General features: G+C 38.2%; 1 protein-coding gene across 13 annotated transcripts in view; it reads right to left on the bottom strand.

Annotated features, from left to right (window-relative positions):
* Window positions 1-15,982, bottom strand: part of LOC130907420 (neurexin-3b) — a 584,351-nt gene that overhangs the window by 21,185 nt on the left and 547,184 nt on the right. For all 13 annotated transcript variants that reach the window (XR_009061465.1, XM_057822469.1, XM_057822479.1 and 10 more), the window contains one exon: window positions 12,386-12,464. Coding sequence is in view for 12 of the 13 variants with exons in the window: in XM_057822469.1 (XP_057678452.1) it covers window positions 12,386-12,464 (79 nt within the window). In the remaining variant the exon portion in view is untranslated. The remainder of the gene's footprint in view (window positions 1-12,385; window positions 12,465-15,982) is intronic.

Here is a 15,982-nt window from a genome sequence, read left to right as displayed (position 1 = left end):
AATTGTTTATTACTTTTATTTTCTCATGTCATGTCCAAAACAAAGCATTCTCAATCTCATTGGTGCAAAGGTGTCGTCGTATTTGTTGGAAAGAAATCCAGCACCCACATCGGCCCGATGTGGAATAGTTTGGGGACGCCTGGCTTATAGCTTTAGCTCTTATAGTCTAAAATTGGGCGACTACTTTAACTGACCATCTGGACCCTCTGTATTCATGTTATATATCATTTTAACTTGAATTAATATAAATACTGGTACTCCCTGGGTTACGATGTACTCGACTTTACGACGCCAGAGTCTCATCTGCCATTTTGTCTCATTTTGAGTTGCGTAAACAGTACCTTATTGTACCTCTCAGTATTATTTCATTCATATGACTGTTCTGCTCTGTGGTGTGTATATTTATTTGATTTATTTTATGTGTATTTGATTATAATGTTGACTTTTGTTCTGTGACGCATGCATTTATATTGGCGCAGGAAGCGTAGAGCAAGAGCTCATGTACACATGAGGAAGAACGTATTTGCGCACACGAAGAAGAGTGCACGCACGAGGAGGACTGTCATTGCTCCCATGAAGAAATCGCGCAGCCGGGTAAGAGAAAGGGAAAAGATTACAGGTTAGCTCGCTGGCTAGCTACGATTTTGCTCCAACGTCTTGGCGATGACAGTACAAGTAACCTATAATAAATGTTTTTGGATAGTTTAAAAAAAAAAAAATATTTTAGAGGTATTTAGGGGTACTTAAAGTGTTAATTGACTTATGCGGAAATTCGGGTTACGTCGCCAGCGTAGCAATGCAACTGGTTCTTAACCTGGGGACTACCTCTACTTTGATTCAGACATTGTTACAAACTTTTAAGATAATGGCATTTACCATCAAATGACATATATTTTTCTCCTTTTGTTTCCAAGTCCTGTTTAGTTGTTCTTACTACTCATGACTGCAGACCAGTACTGAATCTGACAGGCACAATTTTCCTTGTTTGCTCTCATGTGGAACCCATGTGGGAAAAAGGGTAAGGGTTGAACAGTTTTTTTTAAGTAAAAGACAGAAACCACAACCATGAAACACCCACACTCAGCAGACAGAACAGACAGACATCACTATGACTGAGACAACAAGTTCAAGCATCAACAACGCAAGACATCTCAAAGGGAGGAACAGGCCTGCTGCTGTGTCCCCCTGAAAACACACGCCGACATGTTGCACAAGCCTACTTGGTGAGGAGAGGGGGTTAGCAGGCACTCATGGGTGACGGAGAAGAAGCAGCACTGACAATGGAGGCCAACCATATACATGCAGAAGCAGGAGCATGTAGGGAGGAAGAAGGGGAGGGTTTGTTTGTTAGTTTCTAGAGCTGAACTACGGTCCAATACAGGGTACATGCCACAAATGCCTTCTACTTGGAGCAACAGATAGAATAGAAAAACAGATATACTTTGTAGCAATAAAAGTCTTTTTATGCCATCTGCATTCAAACGGTATATGCAGAGAGGCGGGACAAAAGAGGATGGGTGATTGGATGAAGGTAGGGGAGTTAACATTTGGAAGGGGAGTCATTCTTTCACACACAACTTTCTTCAGACAGAATGGGGTCGCCTGCATGAGGCAAAACAAAATGATGATGGCAATAAAAGATTTTGTTGCCTTTCATTTCCCTAAATTCTATTGACAATGGGGGGCATGTTTGTTTAGAAGCCATATGCCACAAAATAAGAAATCAACACAAACTTGATGAGGAGGAGAACTTTGAATTTTCCAACCACCAAAAGTTCATGCGGCACAAGATGAGGCAAAAACAGGAGGAGGAGCGGCTCTATCCTTGCTTGGAGGATGGACGACTGATGATGAGAAGGACACCAAAAGAAAAAAAAAATACACCACGACAAATAATAGAAAAAAAATGACCCAGTCGTTTTCCCTGCTACGACCCACACACACCCCAAAGTAAAGCAAAAAAAAAATGAAAGAAAATAGTCGACCCAGCAGCTGGGCCATAATATACACAGAAGATGTCCACATGTGCATCACAGGAAAAAGACCGGAATGTAAAACAGAACATAAATAAAAAATCATATCATGCTCATACGACTCGAATTGGGTTAAGGAATGAGGATATGAATTTCTGTGTCAACATGGTGAAATGTACATGAGTGTACACTGTATGTGAGCCACTAATGTATACGACGGCAGGTTACGTTTGTTCACTCTACACACCTGCAATGTTAAGAAAACCTGGGTTTGAGGCACCAGAATGTTATTATTCCAAAGCCGATATTGTTAAAGCAACTGAGAGTTGAGACAAAATAAAAATATGCTTTATGGAAAGTGTATTTTGGCAAAAAAAAAAACCTAAAACATCACTGAAGAAAGATATTTTTGACATCCTAAGCTTGTCTGAAATGTAAGCTAGTTTGCATGCCAACTGAAAATTGTCTTAGTGTCATGAGGCTCTAGGACAGCACTCCAGTTAAATCTCATCGGCACGGTTGGATTGGACGTAAACTGATACCATCCTAGATATACTTTTAGGCTTTACTCTATATGGAAGATAAACTTGTCCATGTACAACAAACGAGAAAAAAGTATAGTAAAAGGATCCCTTGCTACTTTAAAATTTGCACCCTCAGTCCATCGAGGATTTTTTTTCCAATTAAAAAAATACAGTATTTTAGTTTAACATGTTAAGATATAAGCATGCATACATGCACAAATCATTGTTTTTTTGTGTGTGTTTTTTTTAATACAGACAGTATGTCTTACTTATATCATAATTATTACATTTTCAGTGCTATAAAACTATTCGTTAAAATATACGTTTTTTTTTTTTTTTTAATGATACTTTAGGGAAAAAAGGGAAAAACATGTATTATATGTATCTTTCAAATGGCTGTTAAATCTGAATAAATACTTTGAACACGCCCCAAAAATATATCAACATTCTTTTTTTTAATATAAATTAGCTGTATTTAAAAAAATTTGGTTTTTGCGTGGGGTTGGTGCTCCCATTAACCGTGTAAAATGAGAAATCATTGTATTTTTCGTCAACCTTAGCGCCATTGTGCAACAGAATGAATTGGCAACTGGCAGGTGTAAATACATGCAGTAACATACAACTTCAAATTACTCTACAAGAGATCGTTAGAGGTCTTTGCCAGAAAACCAATGTCATTCCATGTTTGTAACATTTTAAAAAAGTACTTTTTATTGAGTCTTGAGAATTAAAATTTTTCTAAAACGGCTTTTCTAATGTACAAGGTGTTACATGGACTCGCCCCACCTCCATGTCGGACTTTTTTTCAAGAGGGGACTGTGAGGTCCCAATAAGAAAAACAGCCTTCAATTCTCTCACTGTAAAGGTCAGTAAAATCTGGAACAGTTTACCACTCGCCATCAGGGAGTGTCCTACAATACAAACCTTCAAAATTCAGCTCGAGCAGTGGTTGAAAGTAAACCATTCCTGCAACCACTGACTTTTAAGTTCTGAGTAACCTTTTGTACTGTACTGTTTTATTGTAATCTTTTGTTCTTGTCGTTTTGTCTTTGTGTTACCTGCCTAGGGACTGTGGATGTAAATTAGCATTTTTTGCTACAATCTGGCATATTTACATCTTTAGATGTTCATCTATGTGCACTGTCCCTAATAGAATAATAAATAAATAGTGACGAAATTAAAAAAAACAAAACCTACAGTGCCTTGCAAAAGTATTCGGCCCCCTTGAATCTTGCAACCTTTCGCCACATTTCAGGCTTCAAACATAAAGATATGAAATTTAATTTTTTTGTGAAGAATCAACAACAAGTGGGACACAATCGTGAAGTGGAACAACATTTATTGGATAATTTAAACTTTTTTAACAAATAAAAAACTGAAAAGTGGGGCGTGCAATATTATTCGGCCCCTTCACTTTCAGTGCAGAAAACTCACTCCAGAAGTTCAGTGAGGATCTCTGAATGATCCAATGTTGTCCTAAATGACCGATGATGATAAATAGAATCCACCTGTGTGTAATCAAGTCTCCGTATAAATGTACCTGCTCTGTGATAGTCTCAGGGTTCTGTTTAAAGTGCAGAGAGCATTATGAAAACCAAGGAACACACCAGGCAGGTCCGAGATACTGTTGTGGAGAAGTTTAAAGCCTGATTTGGATACAAAAAAGATTTCCCAAGCTTTAAACATCTCAAGGAGCACTGTGCAAGCCATCATATTGAAATGGAAGGAGCATCAGACCACTGCAAATCTACCAAGACCCGGCCGTCCTTCCAAACTTTCTTCTCAAACAAGGAGAAAACTGATCAGAGACGCAACCAAGAGGCCCATGATCACTCTGGATGAACTGCAGAGATCTACAGCTGAGGTGGGAGAGTCTGTCCATAGGACAACAATCAGTCGTGCACTGCACAAATCTGGCCTTTATGGAAGAGTGGCAAGAAGAAAGCCATTTCTCAAAGATATCCATAAAAAGTCTCGTTTAAAGTTTGCCACAAGCCACCTGGGAGACACACCAAACATGTGGAAGAAGGTGCTCTGGTCAGATGAAACCAAAATTGAACTTTTTGGCCACAATGCAAAACGATATGTTTGGCGTAAAAGCAACACAGCTCATCACCCTGAACACACCATCCCCACTGTCAAACATGGTGGTGGCAGCATCATGGTTTGGGCCTGCTTTTCTTCAGCAGGGACAGGGAAGATGGTTAAAATTGACGGGGAGATGGATGCAGCCAAATACAGGAACATTCTGGAAGAAAACCTGTTGGTATCTGCACAAGACCTGAGACTGGGACGGAGATTTATCTTCCAACAGGACAATGATCCAAAACATAAAGCCAAATCTACAATGGAATGGTTCAAAAATAAACGTATCCAGGTGTTAGAATGGCCAAGCCAAAGTCCAGACCTGAATCCAATCGAGAATCTGTGGAAAGAGCTGAAGACTGCTGTTCACAAACACTCTCCATCCAACCTCACTGAGCTCGAGCTGTTTTGCAAGGAAGAATGGGCAAGAATGTCAGTCTCTCGATGTGCAAAACTGATAGAAACATACCCCAAGCGACTTGCAGCTGTAATTGGAGCAAAAGGTGGCGCTACAAAGTATTAACGCAAGGGGGCCGAATAATATTGCACGCCCCACTTTTCAGTTTTTTATTTGTTAAAAAAGTTTAAATTATCCAATAAATGTTGTTCCACTTCACGATTGTGTCCCACTTGTTGTTGATTCTTGACAAAAAATTAAAATTTTATATCTTTATGTTTGAAGCCTGAAATGTGGCGAAAGGTTGCAAGGTTCAAGGGGGCCGAATACTTTTGCAAGGCACTGTAATTCAAAATTTTTTCAATTACATTTTAATTACACATGAAGGAAAAAAAGGGGAAAAATGTCATATGTTTCTTTTTCCAATGCTGTTAAATTTGAATAAATACATTAAACACGCCCAAATTATTTTAGTGTAATAATAAGCTCCGCCTCTACTTCGCAGATTTTCTATTTTTGCGTTGGGGCGGTCCCCATTAACCACGATAAACAAGGGATCACTGTATTTTTCATTAACCTTAGTGCTATTGTGCAACAGGATGAATTGTGAAAAAATTAAAAAAAAAAAAAAAAACAATTCGGAATTCTTACTTCGCGGATTTTCAATTTTCGTGAAAAACGAAGGGTCACTGTATTTAATAGTTTTAAGTCATAAAGCTACACTACAACCATGATGATAAAAACAATCTTTTCTTTTTAAATACTGGAAGGAAATTGGGCAACAATTACATTTAGTTTAATTTATTTAAGTGGATGGATGCATTGTTAGACATCTTGGCTGCATGGATAATTAGAGACCTCGGCTGCCGACAAAGCTTATTTGTGTATTTTTTTCTTAAATTTTGTCAAATTTGAGTTGTGTGGCTTATACTCAGGTGCATTCTACACTGCTGAAATTATAGTATATTTAGTTAAGAAAAAAAAAAAAACTTTACGTGATAAAGTAAAACTAAGGTGACTTTGCAATTCATACTCAAAACTTAAGCTAGGTTCAGAACGCAGGTCTTCATGCACAATTCCGGTTTTTCATGATATCTGTTTTTTGGCGTGCCTGTTCAGACTGCCTTTTTCCATTGAGCCCAATCAAGTATTAGGCATACGCTCTAACTCGCAGTCCGACATGCGCTGAGCAATGTGACGTATGAAGAGGTATCAAAACAAATAACTACACATGCATTCTAGGGTGATCGTATTTTGATTTCCAAAACGAGTACACAAATAACACACATAAATAATCCGTTTAGTCTCATAGTAAAGGTTTATATATGGATTGATAGAATGCATACACGTACTATGCGGGCATGACGCACACACATACAGTCAGTTTGCCCTGACTTGGCCATTTAAGCAATATTGAAATATTGCTCATTTGGCGCATAGAAAAAAAAGAGCATTCTCAGGCTTATCCTTTCAAAAAAAATAAAAAAAGAAAAAGAAAAATATGACTGTTGTCAAGCCCGCCTGCTGCCTAAAAGCAGAGTTCAAGCTAGATGCTAACGCTATGCTAATGCTGCCATCGTCCCTGCCTCTCTCGCTCTTTGTTGATGTAATTGCTGCATGAATTCCGATTTAGGAGACTTGAGAGTAGGGTTTGCTAGTCCTAAAATAACAGAGACCGTCACCGAGTAATATTTTTTTGTATGTGAAAAGTTTTTTTTTTTTTTTTTTAATTGTAATTAAAATATTATAATAATTTTACTCAAACCTGAATTAATCAGGTACATATTTGAGTCGTATAAGCATATGGAAAAAAAATAATTATCAGCGATGTATTTTTAATACAAAAACTACAAGAATAAAATGAACATATATGCTGATAAATTTACAGCTGTGTAATTTGAAGCTTAACGCTACTGAGCCTTTGTGTGTGGTTGTACGGGGTGTGCGTATGTGTGTGTTTTTGGTCGATTTTTAAAAATACTTTTGTAAAATGTGCAAACAAACTTTGAGGTAAAAATTTCTTTCTTTCTTTCTTTCTTTTTTTTTTTTTAACAATTTAGGTGCATTCACAGTCCAGACAGGAATAACATTTTCGCAAAAAATCCCTCCAAATATAATGTGGAAATACAAATAAAGTTGACGGAACACAAAAATATAATCCAATTAGTGACAATAAAGTACACAGAGAAGAACAAGAATAAAAATGATCATTTTGAACATGCTATTTACTCACGCGCCACTCAAAACTCTTATTACCACCTTAGTACCTCGACCAACGAATTGAGTGGAATTTCATAATGTTCTGTCAGCTCATTGGTCAAAAAGCAGGACAGGCAGTAATGCATTTCCTGGCATATTCTTGTAAAGCACCATACCAGTATTTGTTCGATCTACAAATAAGACATTATTTTCGAGTTCCATGATAATACGGGACAAAGAGCATCCCTTGAAAGCTCAATAAGGGACGCGAACTTTTGTATCTGAATATGGGACGATTCCATTTTTCAAGGGACAGTTGGCAACCGTACATAACCGTACTGAAAAATGTGGCCCAGATCGGATTTTAACCACATACACATTTTGGAACACTTAAATTCTTTATTAGAATCAGATAAAAACGTAAATAACAAATCACAATCAAATGCTGATTGCATAGTTAATGCAAACAGATTCAGAACACTGACTTCACCTTTCCAACATGATTTTAAACAATTCTTAAAAAAAAAAAAAAATCTAGACATAATAGTATTATAATAATTATAATAAATTATAACAATTATTCATTGCCAATCAGATTTTTCATAAAGGCTGTCATTTAAAAACTATTCTTAGAGTAGAATCTTATTCTTAATTCTGAGGTATGTGGGATTAACTCCAGAAATCGTTATTTATATGATGAACATGACTTGCTCTTATTTTGAAATTGTCACCGGAAGTACGTTCGCTAAACTGCTGAACGTAAGCTTTAAACTCAGCAAAAAAAGCACTTCTCGTCATTCCATATGGTGTCAGTATATATATATTTTTTTTCCCGTTTGCAAATACTGTCAACCAGCGATTTTTCATGTTTGAAGTGTCACCTTTTAACCACAAGTTTGCATTTTGGAGAAGACTGCCAATGTTTTATAGCAGGCTAAAGTAGGTTGTCTTTTTTCCTCATTAGCCTCAATGTAAGAATGCTAACATTTAGAGTGTTTAATATAGTTGAGCTTCCTTATTTTGTATGTCTGAACTTTAATTCTACGGCGTGTTGATGACCAAAACATCTGTGAAAGGAATGGAGTCTCATACGCCATCAACCCGCACGTGTACACGCACGCACAAATGTATGCACGCACGCGGCGATAAAACGCAGCCGTGAAAATTACTGTCCTCATTTTTATTTACTGTGCAATAAATGGACTCATTGCATATTGTGACAGGCATAGCAACTTCAATAAAACATGTTGTTAGATCGTTAGATGGACTTACGATCTGCCAGCTTGTTGTCTCCTGTCGTTTTTCAAAATTACAATTGGGTGACGGCGCTTTAGGTGTTCATTCACAGCCGACAAGCAGTCAAGCTTGGCATTGAAGAGACAGGACACAACAGTGTACCCTCCTTTGTTTCGTTGAAATAGGTCAATGTTTTGGCGACTCTGGTGCGCTTGCATACCGACCGTCCTCAACTTTGCACGCATATATTTTATTAACCCTTCATTAACCGCTGACGGGATGTTGTGCTCGTCGACGCATTTACATCATTGATGACGTCGGCTAGTCGGGACAGCTGTACTTCTATGCGACTTGTGCCGTTTAGACCGTCAGGTTAATGCTTCCCTCGAGTCAGAAAAACACGAAGAAATTGGATTTGTGCATAGAGACCTGCGGTCTGAGCGTAGATTTAATTGAAAACAGCGAAGACTTAAAACAATAGATCGCAAAATATAAATTAATGAGTAGTACAGCCAAACCCAGGTTTCCTCCAAACATGTACGCCTTTTCAATTACTATATCTTTCTCAACTCTGATCACTTTTACAGTGTGCATGTTTTTGTGTTTGCATAAATAGGTATGTGAGTGTTGAGGGAGGAGGGAAGAGAGACGATGCGCACAGAAATTCGAGGATATCTGTTCTCTATTAGAATGTTTCAGGTAAGGCAGACCTCCAACAAAAGGAAACAGAGGCACAAACAAGAAAGGAGGAATAGGAAGAGGAGGTAAGGGAGGAAGAGGCTCCGTTGCAGTTAGTCTGCTACATACCACGGTGTCTTATGCTGAAAGCATCTTTGTTCTCCAAACAATCTCAAAATGTATCCTCGGTCAAAGGAGACACACCCACAGCAAGAGGAACTCAGAAAGAGGACGGATACATTTTGAAGCATCAGTGCGGGCGGCATGGGGGCTTGATACTAATTTTGTACTTTAACAGGTAAAGCTGCCTCTCCACCCAATGCTGAGAGACCAAAATTAGTATGAACACGCCATCATGTCAGCAACCACTGTGGGCCCCATTGCTAAGTGTAACTTTAACGTTACAATGGTCGTGATTTAAATGGCCTGATTCACTAAAGTTTTTGTGAATTGTTGTAAAGGTATTTATTCATGCAGAAAAACCTATTGGAAGCTTATCTATTAACAATACATAACCTGGATTGCAGTAGAGTTCATTTTTTAACCGTGTGTGAGGAGTACATGCAAATAGACATTTTGATTACAATGAACAATTTCAGATTGCTAAAAATGGCGCTTGAAAAGGAGGTGCAAGCCAGCACGCAAAAGTGCATGCAAAATTATTCTTAAAGCGAATGTCAGATTTAAAGACTTGTAGGCTCTAATAAGCCACAAATGTTCTCTTTTGCTAAAACATGTTATTAGAAATACATAAAATATTACCACTGATTTAAAAATCTATAATAGTTAGTACATGTTTTGACCTACGGAGGGTGCCATTTTTTAAGCGCAATGGACGCTCGGGGTAATGACATAAATTTTCACTCTCACTCGACGAATACTACCAGGTTACTGAAATTCCTTCAACGTGGCGAAACGTCAAACAAGGCGCTCATCGGTTAAAAGCGGCGAGTACTTATTATTTGTGTTTTTATTCTTTTATTACCTTTTCTTTGCCTCAAAATACTTTTTGCGTGTATTTACCTCTCATACTTTTAAGCATTGCGCCTTAAACCATATTGGTGATCTGTTGACCCCATTAGTCACATAGAATATTTAAACCACCCTCATTTGATATTACATTTAAACAAAACAAGCTGAAAGCGTACGGTAGTACTTTGGGTGTCTTGTAGGACGTTTCGCCGGTGTTGTACATTTTGGCAGAACACCGTTTTTTTTTTTTTTTCCTTTTCTCGTCTCGTCTCATCCCATCCCATCTTTCCTGTTCATTTTATTTTTGCTGCTTTTTTGTAAAATATCGACAGTGCTGTCATGCTTATTAATGTTCCTCTCGGGATCAAATTGAAAGGATTGAACAGATGACATGTTTATGTCGCTAGCGTCATACTCTGGAAGCCCGGCAGGGTAACCATGTGATGTCAGCGCCCTGCGACGTCAACAACAACGGCTGCCTACTAGTTAAACAAATTTTACAAGTTGTGTAAGAACGAAAATATCAAGAGGGGTTTCAATACCAAATTATCTTAACAAATTGTGTATTTAGCAATACAATTTAAGAGCTTTTGTATAATCTGAAGACACTTAACGTATTTTCCGCATTATAAGGTGCATCGGAATATAAGGAGCACCTTTAAAGAATGGCCTGTTTTAAAACTGTTTTCATATGTAGGGCGCACCTTCAATGATTGGCATATTTTAAAACTGTTTTCATACAGTATATATGGCACACCGCATTATAAGGCGCAGTAGTGTTAGTGGTGGTTGGGGTTGCATTATGCATCCACTAGATGAAGCTGTGCTAAAGGGAATGCCATGCCATGATTAACTAATATTGATCCATATATAAGGCACATCGGATTATAAGGTGCACTGTTGGCTTTTGAGAAAATTTAAGGCTTTTAGGTGCGCCATATAGTGCGGAAAATACGGTAGAAAATCACTCGAAACATGGACACAAACTAGGGATTACAACGATGAATGGACTTTACAATTTAGGGTCGATATTTCAATATGTGTGTCAAATCATCACACATTACATGCTTTTGGCACCTCATCTTTCAATAAGCTAATTTATAGAGGACTTTAAATTACAATGACGTCAGTGCACGTATGAGTTGAATTTCTAATCATTAGTTTTAATTTGTTTCTAAATCTATTCAATGACATATTTTGACAGGGAACCCATTGGGGAAACTACTGTGATAGTATAAGTATCAATGATGCCAACAATTTCAACTCTGAATTTTATCACTTTATTGGCAAATACTAAACGTATATAGTCGTTACTCACCTACCACTAACAGCACGTGCAATTTAATAAAGTGAACGCACAATTTAGCACCAAATTTTTTGGATCTTAGTAAATCAGGCCCCAAGTGTATAATTAAAGGCAAGTGTAAATTAGATTTTTGATATACAAAGCATACACACTGCCTTTGTTTGCTTAGAGAAAGTTCTTAATACAAAGTAGACACTACAACACACAAGAATTTGCTGGGAAATTATATGAAAAAGTGAGCTAATCGTTTCCAACCTCCAAGATTTAAAAACAAACAAACCACAAAAAAAAAAAAAAAAAAAAAAAAAAAACACTATCCTGAAAAATTAGTAACTTTGCTAACAAAATGATTGCATCCAAATCCCAAATTCAAAGCTAATGTGATGGTAATCTAAATTTGGTGGAGTATAGAATGTCTTTAAAAGGTTAGAGTCATAAATAAAAAAACAATGAAGAAGCTGTCAAGTGAGATTCCAGTAATTCAGGTGACGCTTCAGTTCTGAGTTGTGTGAGCGTCTATAGTTTGCATAGTCAGTTTTTTTTCTGTCAGAAAAAGGAAGAAACCATAAATACAATGAGTTTTTTTTTTTTATTTTTTTAAAGGTTTTAAATGTGTACTTGTTAAATATCAGTGTTTATCCAAAAGACATTGACATGATGTATCTAGTACAGATTATTCCCATTTCGATGATTTAAAATGGCAGTACGTGCACATTGAAGGTTTTTTAGCTTCATGAAATTCTGGTTTCTACTTCATGCGTGAATGAGGGATAACAAATTCACTGTCAAAATGTGTTCATTTTACAACATTTCTACTCTTCGTACAAAATCCTAGCAAATTCTTGTGTGAAAAGGCTCTGGAGTGCGGTTTCTTTTTTATGGCGTCTTTTTAAGTTACACTTGAAGCTCCAATAGGACATGATGCTAAGAGGAGAGTCTCCTCAGAAGCAAAAAATAAAAATGGGGGGACTTGACTTAGGTTTGGAGCAAGCACAACTTGACACACTCATCCCACCTGTATGTCCGGAATCGCACTCTTCCAAGTCTTCGTCGTCACTGGAGCACTCGGCTGATGAAACAATGTCATCTGTCGTCTATAGATTAGGAAACATGCAGAGAAATGAAAATGTTTTAGACATTTTGTACACATATCAATTTCAGTAGTGCTGCGAGAGATAATTGGCTGTACGGTGTCTTTTAAAAAAAAATCATATTTTTATGCATTATTTGAAAAAAAAAAAAAAAATTATATGCCTGTTTATCCGATTTGGAAGCCCAATTGTGTGTCGTGTTTTACAAACTACAGTATTTTAATTGATCCTTTTTGCTTGCCTCTGCAGACAACCAGATTCTTATTCATCTGTGGTTGGCTAGGTCAAATGATTTGATTCTTCTATTTTCTCTGATTGGCGTTTAGTGAGTGGGTGTGTCAATGGGCAAGTTTTTATATGAAAGAGACAGACAGCATGTAGCATAAATAATCGTCATGTGAGTTACTCGAAGTCTTTAGTTATTCAATTCAATTCAATTTTATTTGTATAGCCCTATATCACAACAAGGTTGTCTCAGAGGGCTTTAAAGAGTCAATTTGATACAGTCAGATACAGTAGATGAATGAGATGAATTATGCAAATTACAAATTTCCTACAACTCAGATTTACACGATTTGCACGAGTCACTATGATCCAAGCAAAAGTAAGTCCCGAGTCTTACCTGTTGTGGGCAAGTCGAGTCGAGTCACGCGGTTATGTTGAGTCGAGTCACGCGTTTATGTTGACTCAAGTCAAGTCTCGAGGTTAATTCAAGTCGAGTCACGAGGTTATTTCGAGTCGAGTCACGCGGTCATGTCGAGTCAAGACAAGTCACGAGGTTATGTCGAGTCAAGTCGAGGCGAGTCACGAGGTAATGTTGAGTCAATTCACGAGGTTATGTCGAGTCACGAGATTATGTCAAATCACGAGATTATGTCGAGTCACGAGGTCATGTCGAGTCGAGGCGAGTCACGAGGTTATGTCAAGGCGAGTCACGAGGTTATGTCGAGTCGAGTCACGAGGTTATGACGAGTCAAGTTGAGTCATGGGGTTATGACGAGTCGAGTCAAGTCAAGTCACGCGGTTAAGTCGAGTCACACGGTTATGCCAAGTTGAGTCACACGGTTATGTTGGGTCAAGTCACGAGGTTATGTTGAGTCGAGTCACGAGGTTATGTCGAGTCAAGTCGAGGCAAGTCACAAGGTTATGTCGAGTTAAGTCAAGTCACGTCGAGTCTGGAAGTAATGTCAAGTCACAGGATAGTCAAGGCCAGGCCTTCACCATTGTTCCCCAGCCCACCCACAAAGCACTCAGGTTTATCTATGAAGGAAACCTTACTGTTGTGTTAGTGTTCTAGGAGTCAGATAATGGTTACAAAAAACATGAACGCGCGGCGTTTGACTTTGAGGTCTCACGCCAACACTGTCAATGTAAAAAACAAAAAAATGCAGTATAGTCTGCATGGAATAAAGTTGCATTAAGGCCAGGCGGATAACTGGCAGGTGGGAGCAAATCTACGATTCAAGGTTTTCGATTTAGCTTGTCGAGGTCATTGTCTCACAATTGGAGTCTCCTACCCTCCCAACTCTAGGTGAGTCAAGTCTGAGCCGAGTTGCGAGTCATCAAATGTGCGAATAAAGTCAACTCAAGTCCGAATCTCCGTGACTTGAGTCCAATTGTCTGCCATTTTGTGACGTCAGTTCTAGCTAGGTAGGTACAGTAGGTCACAAGATAGGTAGGTAGCTAGGCCACGTAGTTGGATAGGCCACCTCACTTTCTTTCATTGTTGAAGCAAGCCACGGAGGACAAGATGTGGTGTCTAGGTTGTATTTCACGCTGTGCAGCGCAGCCACTGTTTATTTGAATGAATCAGCAGGGTAATAAAGCAGGTGCTGTCACCAAGCAGGGTTATGAAATCAGTGTACTGATTGAGTTTTGTACTGCTGCTGCGTACATTGGGCTCTAAATATCATTGGCTTTGACAAAATAATGAAAGGCACCCCCCGCCCTTTTCAGACTCCTGCTTTGAAAAGGGCTGCTGCCTCCACAATATGCACTTGTAATTATCATTTTTTTTCCAAAGAGCATTTTCAACAAGTAATAACCACATGTTAGCGTACACGTTGCATATAATTAACTACTTAGGGATTAGAGTGCTACATAGCGGATCATTTAAACAAAAAGCAAACATACCATTATTTATTGTCACACTTAGGTATTAAATGGCCTGGTTATTGCTTAAAGAAGGTTACCGCGTGTCATGTTAATGATGCTAATGATGATGACTACAGATGTGGGCGGCAGGAACACAGAGGCATGAAATAGCCACTTCACAGTTGCTTTCAGCATTTTTCACTACAACTACACAGTTCTGCATTCCTGCACACTTATTTGTCAATGCTCACCCGACTTTGGCAATAGTAATTAAAATCTAAATACAGTTAGCTAGGGATATTTATCCACTTAATTCTTGCTTTGCCACTTATTTACAGTAGCTATAGCCATTCCAATTGTTTTTACTGAAGTGATTAAATGAGTAAAACACTTAAACCAGAACAATCTTATCGTTAGATTGGAGACTATTTTTTTAAGCTTAAGGAACAACTCACCACTTAGCTTTTTATCACAGGTGTGTGTGTGTGGTTGCATTTGACAGCGGTTAATTATTGTTTTCGTTGCACCCAAATGTAATTTCCTTCAGTAAACCAAACGCGGGCAGAGAGACTGATTGAGGGATGCAATTAACATAAATTTTACTTCATCTGATTGTTGCATCACTAACACAAAATTACTCAGTAGGGAGAAAATGAATAATTCAAAGACAACCCTGATACAGTATGTGTAGTGGAAATGTTGTTTTTGTTATTTGAGGTTACAGCAGCACAGTGAATTTAGTCTTTTGGACATTTGCCTTACTGTACAACAGTAATGTGAGCACATTTTGTTCCTTCAGAGATACCTCACCCTTAACATCCATAAGTACCCAAGAAGTACCTTTCATTTTCACATGGGTTGGTGACCCCCGATCTCCATGCGCACCTAAGTGGCTGATTGCGCTCAGTGCAAATGGCTTTAAAGGGCTGTTTGACATTTGCAGGCCTGCAAGACGTGTGCCCCATTCATCTTAATGAAACGCTTGATTCATCCCTGCCACAGTGCTTGTGATTGAAGCGTTCCCCGTGAAGGCCCAAACTAGCATTTGCTTAATGCGGAACCAATGAAGTGACACATAAAGCTCATTCTTCCCTTCGTGGGACGACAAGAGCATGAGGCTGCCAAGAGAAAAATAAAGAAATAAATAAATAAAAGGAGTTGGTGGGGCACAAAAAAAAACACAGACTATGTGTGTGTGTGTTACTAAGAAGGAAGTCTACAGTTGCAGAGCTTCACGATGTGGTTGGCCAACAGGACTACAAAACCGATTTCACAGCTGGGCAAATCCAATTTTTTAAATCTCCATAGCATACAGTGGGATATACACTGGCAGCCAAACATATTATTTTTGTGTGATTATTCTTCTCAAAAGCTCTGGTTGACATTTTATTCCAGGTGTGGAGATTTAGATGAACATTGCGGGGAAG

Source organism: Corythoichthys intestinalis, chromosome 19, assembly GCF_030265065.1.
Source record: "Corythoichthys intestinalis isolate RoL2023-P3 chromosome 19, ASM3026506v1, whole genome shotgun sequence".
NCBI classification, from domain to species: Eukaryota; Metazoa; Chordata; class Actinopteri; order Syngnathiformes; family Syngnathidae; genus Corythoichthys; species Corythoichthys intestinalis.
Note: the sequence above shows the minus strand (reverse complement) of the source record. Positions and strands in the feature narration are given on the sequence as shown.